Source organism: Fusarium verticillioides, chromosome 6 (assembly GCF_000149555.1).
Source record: "Fusarium verticillioides 7600 chromosome 6, whole genome shotgun sequence".
NCBI classification, from domain to species: domain Eukaryota; kingdom Fungi; phylum Ascomycota; class Sordariomycetes; order Hypocreales; family Nectriaceae; genus Fusarium; species Fusarium verticillioides.
The window spans coordinates 3,228,934-3,248,064 of record NC_031680.1 but is presented as its reverse complement, the minus strand read 5'-3'; the positions used below and the strand labels follow the sequence as shown (position 1 = coordinate 3,248,064).

Below are 19,131 nucleotides of genomic sequence, written 5' to 3'. Positions count from 1 at the left end.
TACTCGGAAATGCTCAGACCAGCTTTAGCAATGTAGTTTTGGTTTCACTCAATCTATCTAGAGCAACGCATTTAGTTCTCTGACTTCCGATTCGGCCCCGGGTCTGATCTGGTTAGCATATCCTTCATAGCCACTATGAATGCTTCCGCCTTGGCCATTAAACTCATATGGCTCTCCCCCTTCATGACTTTAAGCTCTGCACCAGGCATGAGCTTGATAGCCTTCTCAGACACTGCAATCGGAACATTGACATCCAGATCTCCATGCCACATTATCATCCTTCCCTTCTCAACCTTGACATCCTCCAGCTTAAACCCCCAATCACTTCCAAACAATCGTGCTTCCCATGCAGTTGCATAGCCGCCTTGTTTCATAGCCTCTCTCGTAGCTCGCCTTAGAGACTGTCTAAAGTCTGGATTCGTCTCCCAAACTTCTTTGTCGCTTGCTGATCTGGCACTTATGTCTTTATCCATCATCTCCTCCAACTTCTCAGGGTGTTTGGTGTCTCGCGCTGTGCTTCCCAATACTCTATCGGTGATCCAGCCTACGATTCCTGTAGCGTGAGGTGCTACGTTGAACATGAGTCGTGTCATTGTAAGCATCCCTTGTGTTGAGAAAGACATTGGCATGACGCCAGCGACGGTGCCGATGCCTACCAGACGATCTGGCGGAAGGTCTTTGAGACAAGCGATAGCATAGGGTCCACCACCGGAGACGCCCAACACGGCGAATCTCTTGATGCTTAGAATATTCGCTAGCTCAAGAATATCTTTTGGATAGTCGAGTATTTTTCTGTTCTTCTGGAATGTCGAGTTGCCATACCCTGGTCGCGTCGGCGCAATGACGCGTAGGCCATATTGAGCCGCAGTGGTATTCATCACGTATCCCTCATGATGAGACCCCGGAAAGCCGTGGAGATAGAAGAAAGTGGGTGTATCGTCATCCTGTGCTCCATAAACAGCATATGAAACCTTTCTCCCGTCGGCTAAAGTGGCGATCTTGTCTTGATGGTCATCCATGCCGCGTATTTGGGCTTAGAGCAAAGGTCTAAAATTTTGGTCTGGGCACAAATTGTTTTACGGATGGTTTGGAACGGGCTGTCGGGTAGACTTTTCGATAATCAGATCGGTCTAGGCTGATCCTTCGAAGGATCTTGGATTTGAGTTTGGTAATTGAACTACCGACAGTTGACAAAAATAGAAGACAGAGAGAGTCGCGAAGGTTGCATCGAGATCACGTGTTGAGCGAAACAGAATTGCACAATGACACCAACCATGGAACAAGCGAAACAACCAAATTGAGTTTGACTAATCCAACGTCGTCTACTCTCAAATAACGATTTGTATACGAAAATTATTATGAAAGTCACTTAAAATCTTGAAGGGCTTCTCCTCCTGATAATTGTCTTGATCAGCTGGAACCCCCTTTCAATTTCTAACACGTTCAAATATTATCTTTGAAATGACTGCTCGAATGGGCTCGGTTTCATAACCAAACAATCGGTTTCTTTCAAAATAACTGCCTACCCTAAGCTTCACCAGATGGAATATGAAGCTGTCAAATTATTTCCCCCTTTCGGGCCGTTTCGAAGCTGTTCTTAACTTCTTCCTACCTAGTGTTGGCTGGCGTACAGGGTAGTCTGGCCCGACAAGCCGACAGAGATGCCACGAGGAGATGAGGAGCTGAAGGGAAGGATATTGATTGACGTGTGCCATGTTCCTTGCAAGTTGTAACCGATCGGACTCTCGCATCTCAGCTGATGCCGATGCTGTTCGAACAAGGCAGATGCTGGTGATGAGCCGCATTCCCCCCCGCACGCTGACAGGATGGCTCGAGCGTCGTTCATGCTCGTTCCGACTCGTTCATCCCGTATTTGCAGGATCCCGCTGCAGGAACCGAATAGCTTATCTACGAGCTTAAATTACTCACATATCAACTATTCTTTCATCTCAGTGCAACAGGCTTACGTAGAACAGAAGTAATGTCAATTCAGACCAAGAATTCATCACCAAAATCTCACTTCGAAATGACACGACAGCTTTTACCCTCAACCGACCTTCTTCGTCTCTCTAGGTTCAACCATCTGCGCCCAGACTCTTAGTTGAAACCCAGCTTCTTACCGAGAATATGGATTACGGCCCGACAACTCTCTGAGCGGAATGATACCCTCTCTGCGTCTCCATCTCGGCTATTTATCCAGTGGAGAAGTTCAACTTCCAAGCCCAAAACCATTCACATGACTCTCCATTTCAACGGCTCAGGACTTCCCTTCCCGACGGACCGTAGCTAAAAGTCGTCCGTTAGAATATTCGCTTCCGAAATGGTAGGTGGGAAAATCTGGATAAATCTCCACACTCTTCCCCATTCAACAAGTTGACAAGGGTCCTGAAACCCATGAAATTTTAATCAATCACAGCGTGATATATCGTCGCGGTATTTCGGCCCGCCCTCCTCGGTCGGTCGCACTAATCGATAAACATGGGTCAAGCCCGCGAAACTATTTGAAACTCGGTACTTGTGTCGTTATTGGTTGGTCTTGGCATTTCTAATTAGGAAAACGGAGGGAGCGGAGATATAGGGATCTTGATTGGCTGGCGACCTATAACGCTGGAGTCGTGACATGAGTTTTCGGAGCAGTATGGTTGAGCTTCCGTGAGGACCTTCATGGCATTGAACTTTTCGGGGTGAGGCCGAAAGTGGACGACCCCTATCCGTAGAGTGAAAGAGAGACGAAGAATAGATATAAACCGAGTTCCGGCGGCTCTTGACGATGTTTCTCATGCTCTTCATCTCGTCATTCTTTGGAACACTTAAGCCTGATCTCTGAACCTCATTCACTATGAAGTCTCTCTCTCTCATCCTCTCAGCCCTGGCTGTCCAGGTCGCTGTTGCTCAAACCCCAGACAAGGGCAAGGAGCAACACCCCAAGCTCGAGACCTACCGCTGCACCAAGGCTGCCGGCTGCAAGAAGCAAACCAACTACATCGTCGCTGACGCTGGTATGCACAACATCCACCAGAAGAACGGCGCTGGCTGCGGTGACTGGGGCCAAAAGCCCAACGCCACAGCCTGTCCCGATGAAGCATCATGTGCCAAGAACTGTATCCTCAGTGGTATGGACTCGAATGCTTACAAAAACGCTGGCATCACTACTTCTGGCAACAAGCTTCGTCTCCAGCAGCTTATCAACAACCAGCTTGTTTCTCCTCGAGTTTATCTGCTTGAGGAGAACAAGAAGAAGTATGAGATGCTTCACCTTACTGGCACTGAGTTCTCTTTCGACGTTGAGATGGAGAAGCTTCCTTGTGGTATGAATGGTGCTCTATACCTTTCTGAGATGCCTCAGGATGGTGGTAAGAGCACGAGCAAGAACAGCAAGGCTGGTGCTTACTATGGTGCTGGATACTGTGATGCTCAGTGCTACGTCACTCCCTTCATCAACGGAGTTGTAAGTTCACTCATTCCACACAGATGATAGTTGACTAACCTTTTCAGGGCAACATCAAGGGACAGGGTGTCTGCTGTAACGAGCTCGACATCTGGGAGGCCAACTCCCGCGCCACTCACATCGCTCCTCACCCCTGCAACAAGCCCGGCCTCTACGGCTGCACAGGCGACGAGTGCAGCAGCTCCGGCATCTGCGACAAGGCCGGCTGCGGCTGGAACCACAACCGCATCAACGTGACCGACTTCTACGGCCGCGGCAAGAAGTACAAGGTCGACAGCACCCGCAAGTTCACCGTCACCTCCCAGTTCGTCGCCAACAAGCAGGGAGACCTCATCGAGCTGCACCGCCACTACATCCAGGACAACAAGGTCATCGAGTCTGCCGTGGTCAACATCTCCGGCGTCCCCAAGATCAACTTCATGAACGACAAGTACTGCGCTGCCACCGGTGCCACCGAGTACATGCGCCTCGGCGGCACCAAGCAGATGGGCGATGCCATGTCCCGCGGAATGGTCCTCGCCATGAGTGTCTGGTGGAGCGAGGGTGACTTCATGGCCTGGTTGGATCAGGGCGTTGCTGGCCCCTGTGACGCGACTGAGGGCGATCCCAAGAACATCGTCAAGGTGCAGCCCAACCCTGAAGTGACATTCAGCAACATCCGAATTGGAGAGATTGGATCTACTTCATCGGTCAAGGCTCCTGCTTATCCTGGCCCTCACCGCTTGTAAGAAGATCAAACAACACCGATGTTCAATATGGATCCTGAGTGTCCACTTGCTGGGAAGCTATTGGAGCACATATGCAAAACAGCTGTCCACTAGCATGACACGTATGTCGGGGCGAAAAAAAACTCCTTCTAGGACAGGAGAACATATTGGGTATTGATAACTGTATATAAATGGTAGTTTTTTCAGAGTACATTATTTTGAACATATTTTATTTCATGAACATCGCCAACACCCGATCTTGATATTCGTACCCGATATTAACCGTCCCGAGTGGCTTGCATTAGTGGAACTCTTCAGCATCATCCATGTACGTCATCTTCACGTGTAGCTGAGATCTCGCTGATCAAGAGCTAATCCAAGTATTAAAAAAAAACGTCATGGGTCTTCTTGCTTCCAACAATCATCATCAACTTCATCTCAGCCACTTGGAGCATCGCGTTCCAATGCCGCGCTCACTATCAGCCGTCTCGTCCCTCGAGATCCGAGATCTGAACAGAGATCAGATCCGCTTTTATCATCCCGGCTATCTCAAACCGTTGAACCTTCTTTTTTGCCTCCCGCGGGTGGACTACAATACCACAGAGGGGGCTTTTGGCGTGCATTATTTGACGGCTCTTACGGCGTGTCAGATTGTCGCGAATAATGCTTTTGAGAAGGGTTATTTAGCGAGAGATGAGAGAGGAAAGGACAGAGTATCTGACGATGAAACGATACTGCTGCAACGAGACTACTGGTTCTTCGTCGAGGGCGATGGTAAAGACCAAATTTCACTCAAGACCTGCGAACACTCGCTGACACTTCTTAGATCGATATGCGATTGTTCCAAGCTTCAGAGACTGGCAATTTCCTCATGACAGACTACCTGAATGGTGGAGTGTCCCGACCTCTAGAACATCACTTTATGCAAAGCGATGTGCCGTCACAAACACTAGCTATGCTTTCACATGGGCACATCTGATCCCCAGAGAAGAACAGAGTTGGTTCAGCAAAAATGGCATGGGTCTTTATGGTGGTGGATCACATACTATCGATGACCCGCACAATATTTTACCGCTCAAGGCCGATCTCTACGTTTGCTTCGACCAAAGCGTGTTTGCTCTTATTCCAAAGCAAAGCGGTCAAGCAAATGGAGTCGAAGTAAATAGCCAATATGTTCTTCACGTTCTCGATGGTAGAGAAGCAGAGTTCACTGCACTATATCAGAACCGTCCTGTCGAGACTCTTGTTGAGGGTAGCCGAGAATATCTCTTTGCAAGATTTGCTTGGTCCATCTTTTCATTCCTGAAGCCTTTTCTAACATCCGGCGTCGGACGAAGAGTCGTTAGATTCCGCCTCAGAGCTTCCGATGATGACGCCGAGGAGGAACACTTGATCTCTGAGATGCAGAATGTCTTCCTCGATTCTCGAAAGCTTGAGTCGCTATATGGAGGTGGAAACCGACGGAAGATGGTGTCGTTGGAGGATTCATATGTGGATGTTGAAGATGAATGGGATGACGAGCACCCGGGACGGACTGAGATGGAAGGGTAGTGTGACTTTTTATGAATTATATACTTGGTCAGCGTGAGGCGATTGCTAATGATTTGTTCTGATTTAGGAGAAGAAGGCGGTAGTCTTTGAGGACGGTAATTTTTTAAATTGGCTTTAATGAATTTGATGATTTATGATTTTGGAGCTGCAACTGTGATGTTGCTTTGTTTAATCTGAATCTTGGACGAACTTTTTAAATCCAATCCTCAATTGCTGATGTTTTCCCTCCAAGGTAATGGTGGCACTCAGAAGCTTCTACTGGACCTCGTTACGAGTCATACATCAACAAAGACTCAAAGGGATGATGAGGATGAACAGGACCTTGAAATTGACGATATAATTCCCGATAAAAGGAAAGGGCTAGTAATCCTCCTCTACGGTAAGTCTGGTCCGCCATCTGGAAAGGCGAATCTTAAGTACTTAACATCAGCCAGGTCCCCCTGGAGTTGGAAAGACGTCAACGGCTGAAACCGTCGCCATGGTCACTGGCAAAGCATTGTTTTCAGTAAGCGTATTTGATGTAGGCACTCAAGCAAAGCATGTTGAGTCCAACCTCGGAAGGATCTTTGCTCTGGCGACCAAGTGGCAGGCAATTCTTCTCCTGTATGTACCTCACTATCACGCAACCCGAAGCCATGCTATTTTTTTCAGCTAATGCAGACTTAGCGACGAGGCAGATGTATTCCTGGAGAGCCGTGGGTGAGGCAACAAGGTTCTGTCTACAGACAAGAATGCTCTAGTATCAGGTATGTGATTCTTGGTAGAGTGCCCCAAAAGCGTCACTGACTATGTCCATGATACCAGCTATTCTGCGTGTCCTCGAATATTACCAAGGAATCATGCTCTTGACCACAAACCAAATCGCCGACTTTGACGTCGCGGTCCCTTCGCGTATCCATCTCAAAATTAGATACGAAAGTTTGCAAACATCACAGATGGAAGCTATCTTCGATAGCTTTCTCAAGGATCTGGATGAAAGAAACCTCATCGAGGGCTATGCCGACATCAAGGATTGGCTCGACGATAGTTTGTATAAGGAAAAGCTTGATGGTCGCCAGATTCGCAACATGGTTACTACGGCTCTAGGTCTCGCACGTGCAGAGTCTCGTTCTGGTGGAGGGCAAAAGCTGAACAAGAGGTATCTGAAAAGAGCTTTTGGGAACATCAGTGATTTCAAGAGGGGACTTCAATACGCAGATGCAGCGGTACATCGATGGGCAGGAGAAGAAGATCAAGTAATACCGATGGCTGCTAGGTATCATTTGTCATTCGAGTCCTTTCAGCAGCAACTCACGTGAGAAGCTTGCGGAGTTTCAATCAATATTTTAACTAGGTTAGCTTTTTGCTTGTTAAGTATCAAGATCCGGTACGACGAGCTCTTCGTATCAATGAATTACAGGAGATGATCGTGTTCTAGGTCTAGCATCAATTTTTCTGTGTCTTCCCTCTAAGTTCTCTCCGCTGATTCAAGCTCTCCTCTCAGCCCCCGTTATCTTCAGTACATCTTGTTCTCATTGTTGTCTCCACGACCAAGTCCGAGGTGTAGACCACCACTCATTGCGTGAGACAATATCTCATCATCACCAGTTTCGTTGCCGCTTTCTAAATCCCCATATTCAGTGAAGAATCCCTGGCCGGTTATTATGACCTCTTGTATGAGATGTTCCCATGAAACTTGCTTGCCTGGTTTAGGGTCACTCAACCATGGCCATCTGTCGACGAGAAGGTCCAGGATCTCGACTAATACGCAGAATGGCTGCACAGTTTGATCAGCTCAATCACCATAAATAGTGACACTGAGACCAGATACTCAGTCTTGTAAGTAGCTACTTACTTCGGTATCAAGTGGTTTATCGGTTTCAATTGGTTGCGGGAAGTCATACTCACTGATGGTCAGTAGCTCAGGAACGGGTACGGGAGTTATCGCTTGTGCTTCATCCCGGAACTGGCCATTTTGAAGTAACTCGTAGACATTTCGGTAGATGAAGTCCGATAGATCATTCACTCCATCATTCAATGCCGTGATAAAGACTTCGACATCTTCCTGCACTTGAGTATGTGGATAGTGGGCATTGATCTGCATTCTGATGTCAAATATCGGTTTGACTACAACAGAGAGCATTTGGCGCAGTTTGACGCCGCAACGATAGCAATCTCCAAGGTTTATTGTGTTGTCACTTTTGAGGCCGTGAGTGTTCAGCCACTCAATCTTCTTGTCGATGCGATAGGTTGACCATTCTGTCGGTGGATCTGCGACAGGAAACGTTGGTTTTGGTTTTGGTCCTCGGGACGGGATCGTCGTTTGCGTGGGAATAGTAGGGTGAACGGCACTGTTTGGCTCAGTGGGAACCTGCTCGGCCATTCTTTCTGGCGATTGAGGGCAGCAATAGAGAAATAAGAAGGGAGTGGTTGGCAAGTGATGAGGTTTATGGAGTAGGTTTTGCTCGAGACAGTCTATAGGTGAGGTAGATAATGAGGGGGCGGTATTCACCTTAAGTAAGGGCACAAGTGAGTTTGACTCAGCTTAACTTCTGGAACTTATTTCAATCGTAGATATCACCGATTGCTGATGTCGGTGAACCGTCTGTTCACTCTTTGCCTATCATCACGAGCGGGGTAGGACTGTTCTGTCTCAGAATCCCCGCTTCACTGAACCATTCATGCACTGTGGCTTTTCGAGCTGAGCTCATTGTAAAGCGATCTTGATGACCACTGCAGCCCTGATTTGCTATTGACTTGATGTGGCGCATATCCCCGGTGAGGTTCGGAGCTTCTCGTCCTAGCCTATCAATATCGCTTGTTATGTCTCACAAATAATATGCAAGAGCAATTTCTATTATCGATCTCATCCTACAATAACTAATAACGTTAAAGTAGCATGATAATCGACTGGAAGCACAAGTTGCTGATACACGAAAAAGGACTTATCCAATTGGTAGAGATATATGATCCCCCCAGTCTTTAGAGTTTCGCGTGACAGCTATTCCCGGGCTTCTAGTTGGACGACCTGCATATTCTGTACCGAGCTGCCTCATTAGATCAATTGTGCAAGGAATATTTGGCGTTAAAAGTGGTGACACGTTCCCGTATCGACGCGGGGAATCCTCCGATAGGCTTTATTTGCATAAACCGTTGTACTGAGTGCATAAATTGCTCAATCAAGGGTCTTCAAGAGTGGCCTCAGGAATATATGATCCACAGACCCCTCATTCATCATTGGCACAAAAACTTCGACGCCTCTCTCTTCGTTCGTTTGAGCATATTGCAGCAGCGAAACTACTTACTATGGCTGATAACTCTCCGCAAGACCCTGCCGCGACGGCTGCCACTCAGCCAGAGGGCCACTTGGAAGTTGATGTGAGTTGTTGATCCTTCACTACGACCTCCATTCCATTTTGCATGCTAATCGGTTTCTCAGGATAACTTGGATGCCAACGATTCGCTTTATCATTCGACGTTAGTCACCTGCTCTTGATTATTTGTTTCTGGCTTAATAACGCTGGTGGTAGAATCGGAGGTTCGAGTTTTTTATCGTCCGTGAATGCGAGTATATACAATTACAGGTGAGATATACACATAAGAATGATTGTTAGCGATGACTGACTGGCGTCTCACAGATACGAAGTGAGTTACATTAAATTGACCTCGATGCATATTAACATCAGATAGAATGGACGTCGATATCATGCATTCCGAGAAGGCACTTATCCCGTGGTATGTATCAGAGCACCACTTCTTGACACCTTTACTCAGTCATATCTTAGCCCAACGACGAAGATGAACAAGATCGTATGGACCTCGTTCATCACGTATACAGTATCCTTCTCCACGGAAAGCTCCACCTTGCCCCAATTGACGACAAACTTCAACGCGTACTCGATCTCGGCACAGGGACTGGCATCTGGGCGATAGATTTCGCAGAGTGAGTGGAAACGAGAACAAGAGCCGCAGGGTATTAGCCCTCTGACCTACTTGGCGATAGTGAGCATCCCTCGGCAGAGGTTATAGGAAACGATCTCAGTCCCATCCAACCAGAATGGTAAGAAGCAAAAGGCCATGCTGCGTATTATTATGCTAAAAGCTTAGGAATCCACCAAATTGCACCTTTGAAGTAGACGACTACGAGGACGAGTGGCTCTACCGCACACCATTCGACTTTATCCATGCCCGCGAGTTGGAAGCATGTATAGGCGACGAGGATCTCATGCTACAGCGAGCTTTCCGTCATATACGCTCGAACGGCTATGTCGAGTTACAGGGCGTAGACGCACGCTTTGAGTCTGATGATGGAACACTCGATAAGGCACCTCATGCCAAATCGTGGATGAAGCACCTCATCGAGGCTTGTGCCAAGTTTGGCAAGCCTGTTGACTGCGCGGATAAATGGAAGGATAGGTTGATTAAAGCAGGGTTTGTGGATGTTCAGCAAGAAGTCCGAAAGGTATGTAACTTCTCAGCTGAATTTTGTCCTGTTTTACTGATTATTGAACATAGTTGCCTATCGGACCTTGGCCGAAGGACCCGAAGCTTAAGGAACTGGGCAGGTATCAGGCTATCCAAGAGTCAAAGGTCATCGACTCCTATACGCCCAAACTGTTTGAGTACGCGCTTGGTTGGAGTACAGATGAGATTCAGGTGTTGATGGCAAAGGTTAAGAATGAGCTACGGGACCCGGCTATTCACTTGTATCTCCCTGTTTATTTTGTTTGGGGTAGGAAACCTTAGCTGAGACAATCGCAGGAAACGTTGCGAGCTATAGCCAAGCGAGAGAAAATGGGATGTTCCGTATCATGTTGTAAAGTCATGACCTAGGGGCTTCCACATATACAAATTGCGAGCACCTATTCACGATATGTTTGTTTCCCAGCTCTCTGAGGAATAGTGCAATTATGAGACTTGTCCTAGTTTCCGCCTTTGCCTGATCTTAACCTTCTCGCCCAACACACACATCATCACGCTTCAGGTTGTCTTGTAGTTGCTCCAGTTTGTACGAGCTTGTGAGCAGTATGGACAATAGTACGTCGGCCCTACTGAGAACTCTCCCCCAAATCTCATTTGGCATGACGGACATTTGTACAACTTCATAGATCCCAACGGGTTGCCACCAAGGAACGGGATAAGATCCGCTGTAAAATGCGGCGTCGTTCTCATGAGTTCAGAAAACCCATCTTTATCCAACAACTTTTCAATGTTCTTGCTAGCAGCCACCACTACAATATCACGAAGTCCCGGGAGGGCCGATTCGTAGACAATAGCAACAGCCGTTGGAAAGTCATCCATACTCCATCCAGTGGCCACAGCGATTTCGAATTTCTTCTTTGACTCTGCCATAAGGGCAGGAATGTCGTACTTGTCGGCAATCTGCCACATCTGGGCATCAAACACCATAGAGGAAGTACCGTATGTGTTGGTGTACTCGAATGAATAAACGAATCGTAGCATTGCCTCAACGATACTTGGGTCGAAATCTTTGATGTCGATCCTTCTCTCGGAACTCTCCTATAAACTATAAGCGGATGATCTCTCATCGACCGAAGGAGCATGATGTACCTTCCAGTCGCCATTCAGCGCCTTGGCGAAGCACTTTGAATGGGCAGACAAGATGACCCGGTGAGCCTTGAACTCTTGGCCGTCGCAAGTAACGATAACGTCCGAGAGCGCATCACTGTTGTGGTATCTAAGCACAGGTCTGTCAGAATAAACGGACGAGGTATCAGGAGGTGGTCTTACTCTTTGAGAGATTCGAGGAAGCCTTCTACTCCCTGGGGCGCCATCGTAAGGCGAGGCAGAGTGCTTGCGGATATGCTAGATGGAGATACAGTCTTTTCAACTTCGACACTGGTGTGCTTCTTCTTTTTCATGTCCATAGAACTTAGCAAGCGATACGGATGTTCAGAAGGAGAAGATATGTCGTTATGTAGGAAATACGAACAGAAGTCTGAGGCGCATTCCTTGCTGCCTTTATGTAGCTCCCCGATCTACGGAGTGGTTGGCCTCCCGCATAATTTGTGGCCGGCCTCCTACAGAGGGCACGCTCGTGACTTCTCTTCAATAGGCCCGTCAGCCATAGAAATCCCCGAATGTGTCTTACCTTGGTCAAACACAATCTTCACCGCTCTATGCGTCGGCTTGATAGACCAAGGAGCCTTTTGGAAGATTCATGCTTTGTGCGTACACCGGACAATGCAATTCGTATGCCGCTAGTCTTGATTCCTCGCACCGTTTCCAAGACTTTCGTTTAATTTTACCGTAGCTACAGGAACCTTATCGTTATACAGAGTCCCATCGCCTATCATGAGCGTAAGCCAGTATCCGAGTCTTTTACGGGAATAGGCCGGTGCGGAGCATGCAGCGACCCGTTGTCCCGTTGATATCCTGCTTCTTGTTTCTAACATCCTCAAACCAGGCAGCAAATGCATCGCGATGATTTCAGTTACAATCAGGCAATAATATAGAGGACCAAACAGAAAGGGAGCTCGGCGAGCTTTTGCTTGCTTTTTGTTGCTTCAACCACAAGCTTCTCTTGCTAGGTGTACACACAGCCTCCCGAGAGAATGCCCTTGTGGCACCTAACAATGGAGTATTTTCAACGACCCTGTAGGGATTTGCAATCTATCTTGCCTGTAAAATAAACACAGATCTGCATGGGACTAATATGTCGCGGCGTGGATGGGCCCACGATACTACCAGTAAATCCTGTCACTTGCGTTCGCCTAAGTACTTCTGTACTCGATTTATCCCGCTAGCATTTGACAAGGCCAAGCGGCAGATAAAGTTCAAGGATAAACGGGTGACGTCAAGTTCTGCGCCAGTTAAAACGAGCGGATCTCGGTCCGGAACCTTGTAAGCGAGCGCGTGGAAGCCGGGGTTTCATGGCGTGACAAGGTTTGGTCAGTTGATGACTCCTTTCAAGATTCACAGGGTCCAGCGAGTTCTAGAACGACGGCTTCAACAGACACAATTGAACTGCCGTAAGGTGGATTGTTTGACCCCTTGATTGTGACAAAAGTAAGAGAAATCGTTTGATAGGTTCTTCTATCAATATCCCATGTCCTGGTGATAACATACAATTTTTGATTGGTCTTGTTGACCATCCACCCGCTTAACCACCACCTGTAACACCAACAGCACAATGACCCCAAGTGTCAACCTCCTCGAGACTTGCAACGGTGGTAGAATGATCAAAACAAACAAGAAAACAAAGCTAAAAAAAAAAAACATTATTAAGCCTTAGGAAGACAGGAAACAGAGAGTACAAAGAACTTAGAGAAGAAAGACTAAAATAACCAGGAGAAGAAAACACTCCGTAATTCACATCCCAGGTCTCCCACAAAGGCAACATTCTGCACAACAGGGTTTGCTTCTCACTTTATAGTGTTCGGTGTAGTGTTTGGGAGAGTCCAAGAACAATTGTTTGGAATGGAAACTTGTAGTAGGAGCGAAGGGTCAAGAGAACCAGAATGGAGAAGATCTACTATTCTGTTCATGGTGTATTGAGAGAGCCACAGTGAGTAATTCTTTCGCGCTGTGTCGTCTCCCAGTGGTGGAGAAGATGGATGTTGTTTAACAAAGGGGATGCTGAGCGGGGTATCTGCAAACAGAGCTCCGCGAGTAGTAGAGATGGTATTTGTGGTCATCGTGCTGTTTAATAAGTTTTGCATTTATTTCTGTGAGATTTCCAGGCCAAGCCGCATCGTATTTATAAGAAATCGATGAATGATCCGGGCTAATATACAGGCCGTGTTGAAAGCCATTAGACAATTCACTCACGTTTTAGCAGGGGCTTTTAGCGGCACCAGGCCTCAAGTTTGCGGTGTAGACCCTGCCTGCAGCACTAGCGCACACCACCAAGTCAAGTTATTGTGTCAGGCGTACGTCAGAGGCACGCTAGACACGGGCAGGGTTTACCGGCTATGGAAATCAGGGTCCTTGGATCCCCGTTGAAAAGTCAGTTCAGCGTTCCGTAGCTATACCTCTTCATCCTACCAATTCCAAAATCTCCCATAATAATTTTTTGAAAATAAATAATCAAGAAATTCTCTCCAAACACATTTTCATTATGGATGACCCAGAATAGACATGGCCTGCCTGGAAGTTTGGTTTGAAGAGGGAAGATTTATCTAACAAGCTTCACGACCAGTACAACACTTATCTTGCGCCAATCCAAAGCCTCGAAGCCTTTTATCACGACCTCTCCGAAATCGCTCATACCGCGCATTCTGCCGCCGAGTTTCGTCATCTAGCCCACGGTCGAAGACAACAGCGACTCAACGAATTGAACGAGGCCCTCGAGTCTGCAAGTTTCGAGATCATTGGCAATCCGAGCCTCATCGATACACCTCAGTGGGGGCATGCCATCCAGCACTTTCGCACCAACTCCCTCGACTCCCTTGTTCAATACTTTGCCCCATATCTCCCCCAAGAACATCGTTGGCACCCGTTGCATCAAGACTCTGCTCTGTCAGGCGCTGACGACAGTGAAGAATTAAGCAAAGGGCATACTTCTGGTACTACTGGGAAATTAAGTCAAGTAAGTACTGGGGCCTGTATTATTGATGGTATCACGCTTGAAGTAGATGGACAGAAACGACAGGGGATGCACAACAACAGTCCACGCCGCAGGGCGACGCCCAGTACAAACATATGCTCTAGAAAAGTTGACTTTGAAAACACCCATTCAGCTGCACAGAGAAGAACCTCGTTCGATCTCCATACGGAGCCAAAGAGACAATTTCTCAAGTTCACTCCCAAGAGCCCGTCATACCCAGTGGGTCTCAAACTTCAACCCGCATTCGGGCACAACATCATACATAAAATCGGGTTAAAGAGGAAAAGAGCTTAGTATAAAAAGTCCATGATGGCACTTTGTGGTCTTATGTTCAAATAGCGAATTAATAGAAGCCATTGAATCAAAAAAATACTCCCCTTCTTAGATATCGGAATGTCAATCCCGAATAAATGAAGTGTATCTTTGATGTCACCAACATATCGGCATAGACCTCAAGTTATCCATCATGCAAATTCACACGGTGTGTCGATCCTTATTGTGTTTCAATTCACATGCCTAGTTGAGCACATGCGTAAATCTACCTCGGCGTAAAGATGTAAACAAGTGAACTATCGGAAGAGTTTGTCCCAACAAACTTGATTAGTGGAACTCAACAAAATCAGATAGTCAAAGCAGACTGGGATCCTCATTATCGCTTATATACTTATCGCCAGCAGCGTTGTTCATATAGCGAAAGCTATATCCAGAAGAAACTGACCCTTCACAGAATTACACAACAAACACTGTCCGGATGTAATGGCGGAAACATCACTATGGAATTACATATTTATGCGCACGTCCATCTTTGTCTTGCACCTCATCGCGCCCCTGAGCATCGTGGTCACTCTCATCTTATCACTAGTACCCCTCCCATTTCAGATTCCGGCGTTTCTCAAGGCATGGTTTATTCTTGAAGCACTTTTCTATATCTTTGTATACCTTCCACTTAACAAGCACCTTCAAAAACCCGCAAACCATCCTGCTGCGCCCTGCCGAGACGATCGCCAAAAGCTGTTCCAACAATGTCACGACAATATTCCAGACGCGGGACAGTATCTAAGGAGGTGGTTTCGCGATGCACCAGAGCATGAAATAAAGCGTGAGAACGTTAAGGAATTCTTCCGATGGGGCTTTTTCAACATGGAAGATTCTGATTCTACGTATGATGACGAGCTAGAAGAGTATATCGAGAAACTGGAGGAGCTGCTCGAGAAAAAGTTGGAGCCTGGGAGGGGAGATGCTAAATGCCTGCGCATGACTCTTGACAAGGTCGAGATGCTTCATCGAAGCTTAACATGGTACATGGTGAGTCTCTATGAACGTAACGGCATTGACTTGCACGTACCACAGATGACTAACTTTTACCCTCTACTATCCAGTGCATCTTTGTTGTCGACACTATAGCATCAGCTTATATGCTGTACCATTCTTTCAGCTTTCACCGAACATCGATCTCCCAGTTCTTTACCACTTTTCCACTTCGGCCTCTAAGTCTACTTACGCACTATAAGTCTCCCGCGAAGAGGCTTACCTACTGGCACCGGCCGCATACGTCCAAAACAAGGCTACCTGTTCTCTTCATTCACGGCATCGGTGTGGGACTTTATCCCTATGTGAACTTTCTGGCTGAACTCAATGCGACCGGTAGTGCAGATGGAGATGTTGGCATCATTGCTGTCGAGATCTTATCAGTAAGCTCTCGCATCACAGGCCCGGCTATGTTGAAAGAGGAAATGTGCGAGGAGATTCATCGAATATTGTCTTCACACGGATGGGGAAATTGCGTCTTGGTCTCTCACTCGTAAGTGCCGTGGTACGATTTGAACTCAAGTTATTAATATTTCTCATGTGAAGATACGGTAGTGTTGTCGCCGCCCAGCTTCTTCGAGACCCCAAGATCTCCGCCAGCATCGGCCCCGTTGTGTTCATTGATCCGGTGTCTTTCCTGCTACATCTGCCTGATGTAGCATATAACTTTGTACGTCTGTTGATGACCGAGCCTACTAGGCGACCTCGCTAACCTCTTTCTCCAGATATGTCGACGCCCAAGTGAGACTAAGGAACACTTACTGTCCTACTTTGGCTCGAAAGACATAGGTATCGCTCATACGCTATTTAGGCGCTTCTTCTGGGCCGACAATCTACTGTGGAAGGAAGACCTACAAGATCGACCTACGGCCGTGGTTTTGGCCAGTAGAGACAGTATCATCGATGCGAAATCGATTCGGGCTTATCTTGTTGGCTCAAAATATTGGGCGCAAAGTCCAAAAAGAGAGCCAGGAGTAGTTGAAAGGGATAGTAAATTGGATGTGATCTGGTTTGGTGGCTTAGACCATGGTCAGGCCTTAGATCACAAAACGACAAGACTGCGTCTGGTTGAGACTGTTCAAGCATTGTGCAACGAGGCTGCAAGTTCTGGAATGTCGGTGCAGGTCAGAAAGAAGCGTTTGAACGGTCTCTTGTAAAGCGATTTGCTGTAAGGATGTCTAGGAGTTGAAAGAGTCTTGACTCATTTCTGCATTTCGTATCACCAGTGATTACGGCTCGTATATATGGCATTATGGAGCTGTTTGCTTTCGTGTTTGCACCAATCTACCTTTGCTTGTTCGGTATCCTGTCATCCCAATTTAACGTTTGTTTTATCCACCCATGGGCACTGCATGCAAAGTCCCATGTTTGCTGATGCGTTGATGCCTTACGGATTGATTGGATCAGGGACTCCCGCAGTTGATGTTGATCCGCGGGTCGATGTGATTGGTAGATCACCTTGGTCATAGCGGGTATCCTGCCTCAGTGAATCAGCGCCACTTCCTTCCTCTGTCCAACGTTCTTGGCTTGTTTACCTCAAATTGCTTCCGACAACATTTGTTCCCTTCATCTCAGGTCATATTCTCTACTTATTCCTGCCTTTATTTCGACTTCTGTGTCCTTAGTCTTGACTCATCAGTCATCCTCCTGGTCGACCAGTTAAGATGACTCAGCCTGGACGAAATTCGCGATACAGAGCGCATGACACGTCCAGTGCAAACCCGAAACTAGAAACATTTCATCTCTTTCGATTCCTCCCATATGATCTGCGGCACTCAATTTATATGCTCGCAACCCCTCGACGGGTCGTTCGTGTGGAGGAAGGGCCAGTTAACCCAAAGGAGAGGCGCGCTTGGGTCGACCAAGACTATGAGAGCTATTTCGACTATGCATTCGAAAAGTTCTATCAAGAGATGCTAGTCGATATTTCACTTCCACTGGCGAAGCTACACCCTGACCTCGCCGCCTTTTCGCACAACTGGCGACACAGAATTCCATGGGAATCATATAACCGTCAACACAAACAGACATGCTTAGAGGCGTACGGTTTCACCTCCAATCGACCTGCCTACGAACCTTGGAAGCCGTCAGAGGAAACACCGCGCATTCCCACGGACTTGCTCGTCGACTATCCTGAACTCGCGTTCGAAATAACGCGCAAGTCTGCTTTATACAGCGACGCCGAGATACCTGCGTTCTTGCATGTATGCTCAGAATCACGACAAGTACTGGTCAAGTGGGGTTACCGGCTCTTCTTCGCAACTCGAACAACAGGCCCAAGAACTTGGTTTCACCCTGGCCGCGATCGTCTCTACATCCCTCATACAATAGAAACCTTTCCGAGAACATATGACAGCGATTACGGATCTGGTCTTCCAGGGGAAGCTCGCACGCCATACCCATGTCCTGAGCCCGGTTTGACACTCTCAGGTTGTCACTGGGATATAGGGCAGTACCGCGTGGATGACTTGAAGCAAGTCGAGAACGTTATCCTCGAAAGCCCCTCCACAGGTAAGGATCAGGACAAATTGGTCACGGAGCTCCAGTCTCTTCTTCCACTGCTTTCGGGTCTCAACGAGCTGTTTCTCGAGGACTGGGGACTAGAAGAATTTTGGGATTGGTTCGCTCCATTCCCTGGTTTTCACGCTGTGAAAGTCAAGATCCCAGCCAGCGCCGTGGCCTGCATTCCTGTTGAGGATATCGATGCTATAGGATATGCTTTCTGGGAACGCTCTCGATCAGACGACGACAACAGGCTCGGTCCATTATGCTACACCGGGTATCGTAACAGCGACTTCAACCAGTATCTGGAAAACCCATCTCGATCTCAGCCGTACCATGAGGCACACGCCGAATCAGTGGGGGCTCGGCTTCATGAGTGGAGGTCCGAACTTACATCCCAAGCTCAGAAACCGCGAATCCCGACAATTTGCCACGTCAATATCTGCCCCGAATCTTTTTCAGAGGCCTACATGGCCAACCGACACAGGCTTTGGAAAGCCATCACGTCTCTCCATGATATGCAAGTTCAGGATCTGGACTTTCGACAAAAGTTCTCAATGCAGATGAGCGATTGTCCGAGGCCTTTCAGGATCAGCTGGCGGCAACTAGACTGGGACCACGACTGGCCAGACACAGTTGAGGTTGCACGGCTAACAAATGCGAATGGGATCGATTGGTACATGGAAGGCACGCTTCAGGCTTGGTATTTGAGGCGGTTTCCTATTCCGGAGCCGCAGTTTATTGAACTGTAGCAAGCCCAAGAGTCAGCTGATGGCAATGGAGAAAAGACATGTCGAATCCTGAATGATAAAAAAAGACCTAGGTGACGATAGGATTAGGATACGCTTAGGATACTTGCGTCATACATGGCCATGGAGTTGTCTTCTGATAAGCTTTTGTCCCTGCATTGAAACCCACAAAATAGCCGACTTGCTCTCATGCTGATCAGGGTCTCATCCAGCGATTACTCAGAACCAATTATGAGCTCCAGCCATCCTCGAGCCATCGGACAGTAAGGGGTTGTGATCTGACGAAGTTTCTATTGGACGGCTATATAGCTGGTTAAA

The 19,131-nt window shown here is 47.5% G+C and overlaps 9 protein-coding genes across 9 annotated transcripts; 6 read left to right on the top strand and 3 right to left on the bottom strand.

Moving 5' to 3' along the window:
* Positions 1-31: 31 nt before the first annotated feature.
* FVEG_01769 (hypothetical protein) lies at positions 32-1,019 on the bottom strand (the record flags this gene model as incomplete). Its single annotated transcript, XM_018888764.1, has 1 exon — positions 32-1,019. One exon carries the CDS (start codon positions 1,017-1,019, stop codon positions 72-74), a length of 948 nt encoding a protein of 315 aa, XP_018744770.1. The 3' UTR covers positions 32-71.
* Positions 1,020-2,839: 1,820 nt separating this feature from the next.
* On the top strand, positions 2,840-4,227 carry FVEG_01770 (endoglucanase type C; the record flags this gene model as incomplete). Its single annotated transcript, XM_018888765.1, has 2 exons — positions 2,840-3,448; positions 3,496-4,227. 2 exons carry the CDS (start codon positions 2,840-2,842, stop codon positions 4,174-4,176), a joined length of 1,290 nt encoding a protein of 429 aa, XP_018744771.1. The 3' UTR covers positions 4,177-4,227.
* A 326-nt stretch (positions 4,228-4,553) lies between these two features.
* On the top strand, positions 4,554-5,922 carry FVEG_14921 (hypothetical protein; the record flags this gene model as incomplete). Its single annotated transcript, XM_018903955.1, has 2 exons — positions 4,554-4,929; positions 4,982-5,922. The coding sequence occupies 2 exons, from the start codon at positions 4,554-4,556 to the stop codon at positions 5,704-5,706; spliced, it is 1,101 nt and encodes a 366-aa protein (XP_018744772.1). The 3' UTR covers positions 5,707-5,922.
* On the top strand, positions 5,923-7,004 carry FVEG_14922 (hypothetical protein; the record flags this gene model as incomplete). Its single annotated transcript, XM_018903956.1, has 4 exons — positions 5,923-6,085; positions 6,141-6,309; positions 6,373-6,401; positions 6,511-7,004. The coding sequence occupies 4 exons, from the start codon at positions 5,923-5,925 to the stop codon at positions 7,002-7,004; spliced, it is 855 nt and encodes a 284-aa protein (XP_018744773.1).
* A 197-nt stretch (positions 7,005-7,201) lies between these two features.
* FVEG_01772 (hypothetical protein) lies at positions 7,202-8,230 on the bottom strand (the record flags this gene model as incomplete). The annotated part of the gene is made up of 2 exons (XM_018888766.1): positions 7,541-8,230; positions 7,202-7,462 (listed from the first exon to the last, which is right to left on the bottom strand). The coding sequence occupies exons 1-2, from the start codon at positions 8,066-8,068 to the stop codon at positions 7,202-7,204; spliced, it is 789 nt and encodes a 262-aa protein (XP_018744774.1). The 5' UTR covers positions 8,069-8,230.
* A 696-nt stretch (positions 8,231-8,926) lies between these two features.
* FVEG_01773 (hypothetical protein) lies at positions 8,927-10,697 on the top strand. Its single transcript, XM_018888767.1, has 9 exons — positions 8,927-9,063; positions 9,125-9,162; positions 9,216-9,269; positions 9,324-9,330; positions 9,376-9,420; positions 9,471-9,628; positions 9,689-9,745; positions 9,793-10,147; positions 10,201-10,697. The coding sequence occupies exons 1-9, from the start codon at positions 8,992-8,994 to the stop codon at positions 10,429-10,431; spliced, it is 1,017 nt and encodes a 338-aa protein (XP_018744775.1). The 5' UTR covers positions 8,927-8,991; the 3' UTR covers positions 10,432-10,697.
* Positions 10,395-13,396, bottom strand: FVEG_01774 (hypothetical protein). The gene is made up of 3 exons (XM_018888768.1): positions 11,437-13,396; positions 11,257-11,383; positions 10,395-11,205 (listed from the first exon to the last, which is right to left on the bottom strand). Exons 1-3 carry the CDS (start codon positions 11,571-11,573, stop codon positions 10,666-10,668), a joined length of 804 nt encoding a protein of 267 aa, XP_018744776.1. The 5' UTR covers positions 11,574-13,396; the 3' UTR covers positions 10,395-10,665.
* Positions 13,397-14,923: 1,527 nt separating this feature from the next.
* FVEG_01775 (hypothetical protein) lies at positions 14,924-16,971 on the top strand. Its single transcript, XM_018888769.1, has 4 exons — positions 14,924-15,559; positions 15,634-16,055; positions 16,109-16,232; positions 16,288-16,971. The coding sequence occupies exons 1-4, from the start codon at positions 15,011-15,013 to the stop codon at positions 16,717-16,719; spliced, it is 1,527 nt and encodes a 508-aa protein (XP_018744777.1). The 5' UTR covers positions 14,924-15,010; the 3' UTR covers positions 16,720-16,971.
* Positions 16,972-17,226: 255 nt separating this feature from the next.
* FVEG_14923 (hypothetical protein) lies at positions 17,227-18,816 on the top strand (the record flags this gene model as incomplete). Its single annotated transcript, XM_018903957.1, has 1 exon — positions 17,227-18,816. The coding sequence occupies one exon, from the start codon at positions 17,227-17,229 to the stop codon at positions 18,814-18,816; it is 1,590 nt and encodes a 529-aa protein (XP_018744778.1).
* Between the last annotated feature and the right edge of the window lie 315 nt (positions 18,817-19,131).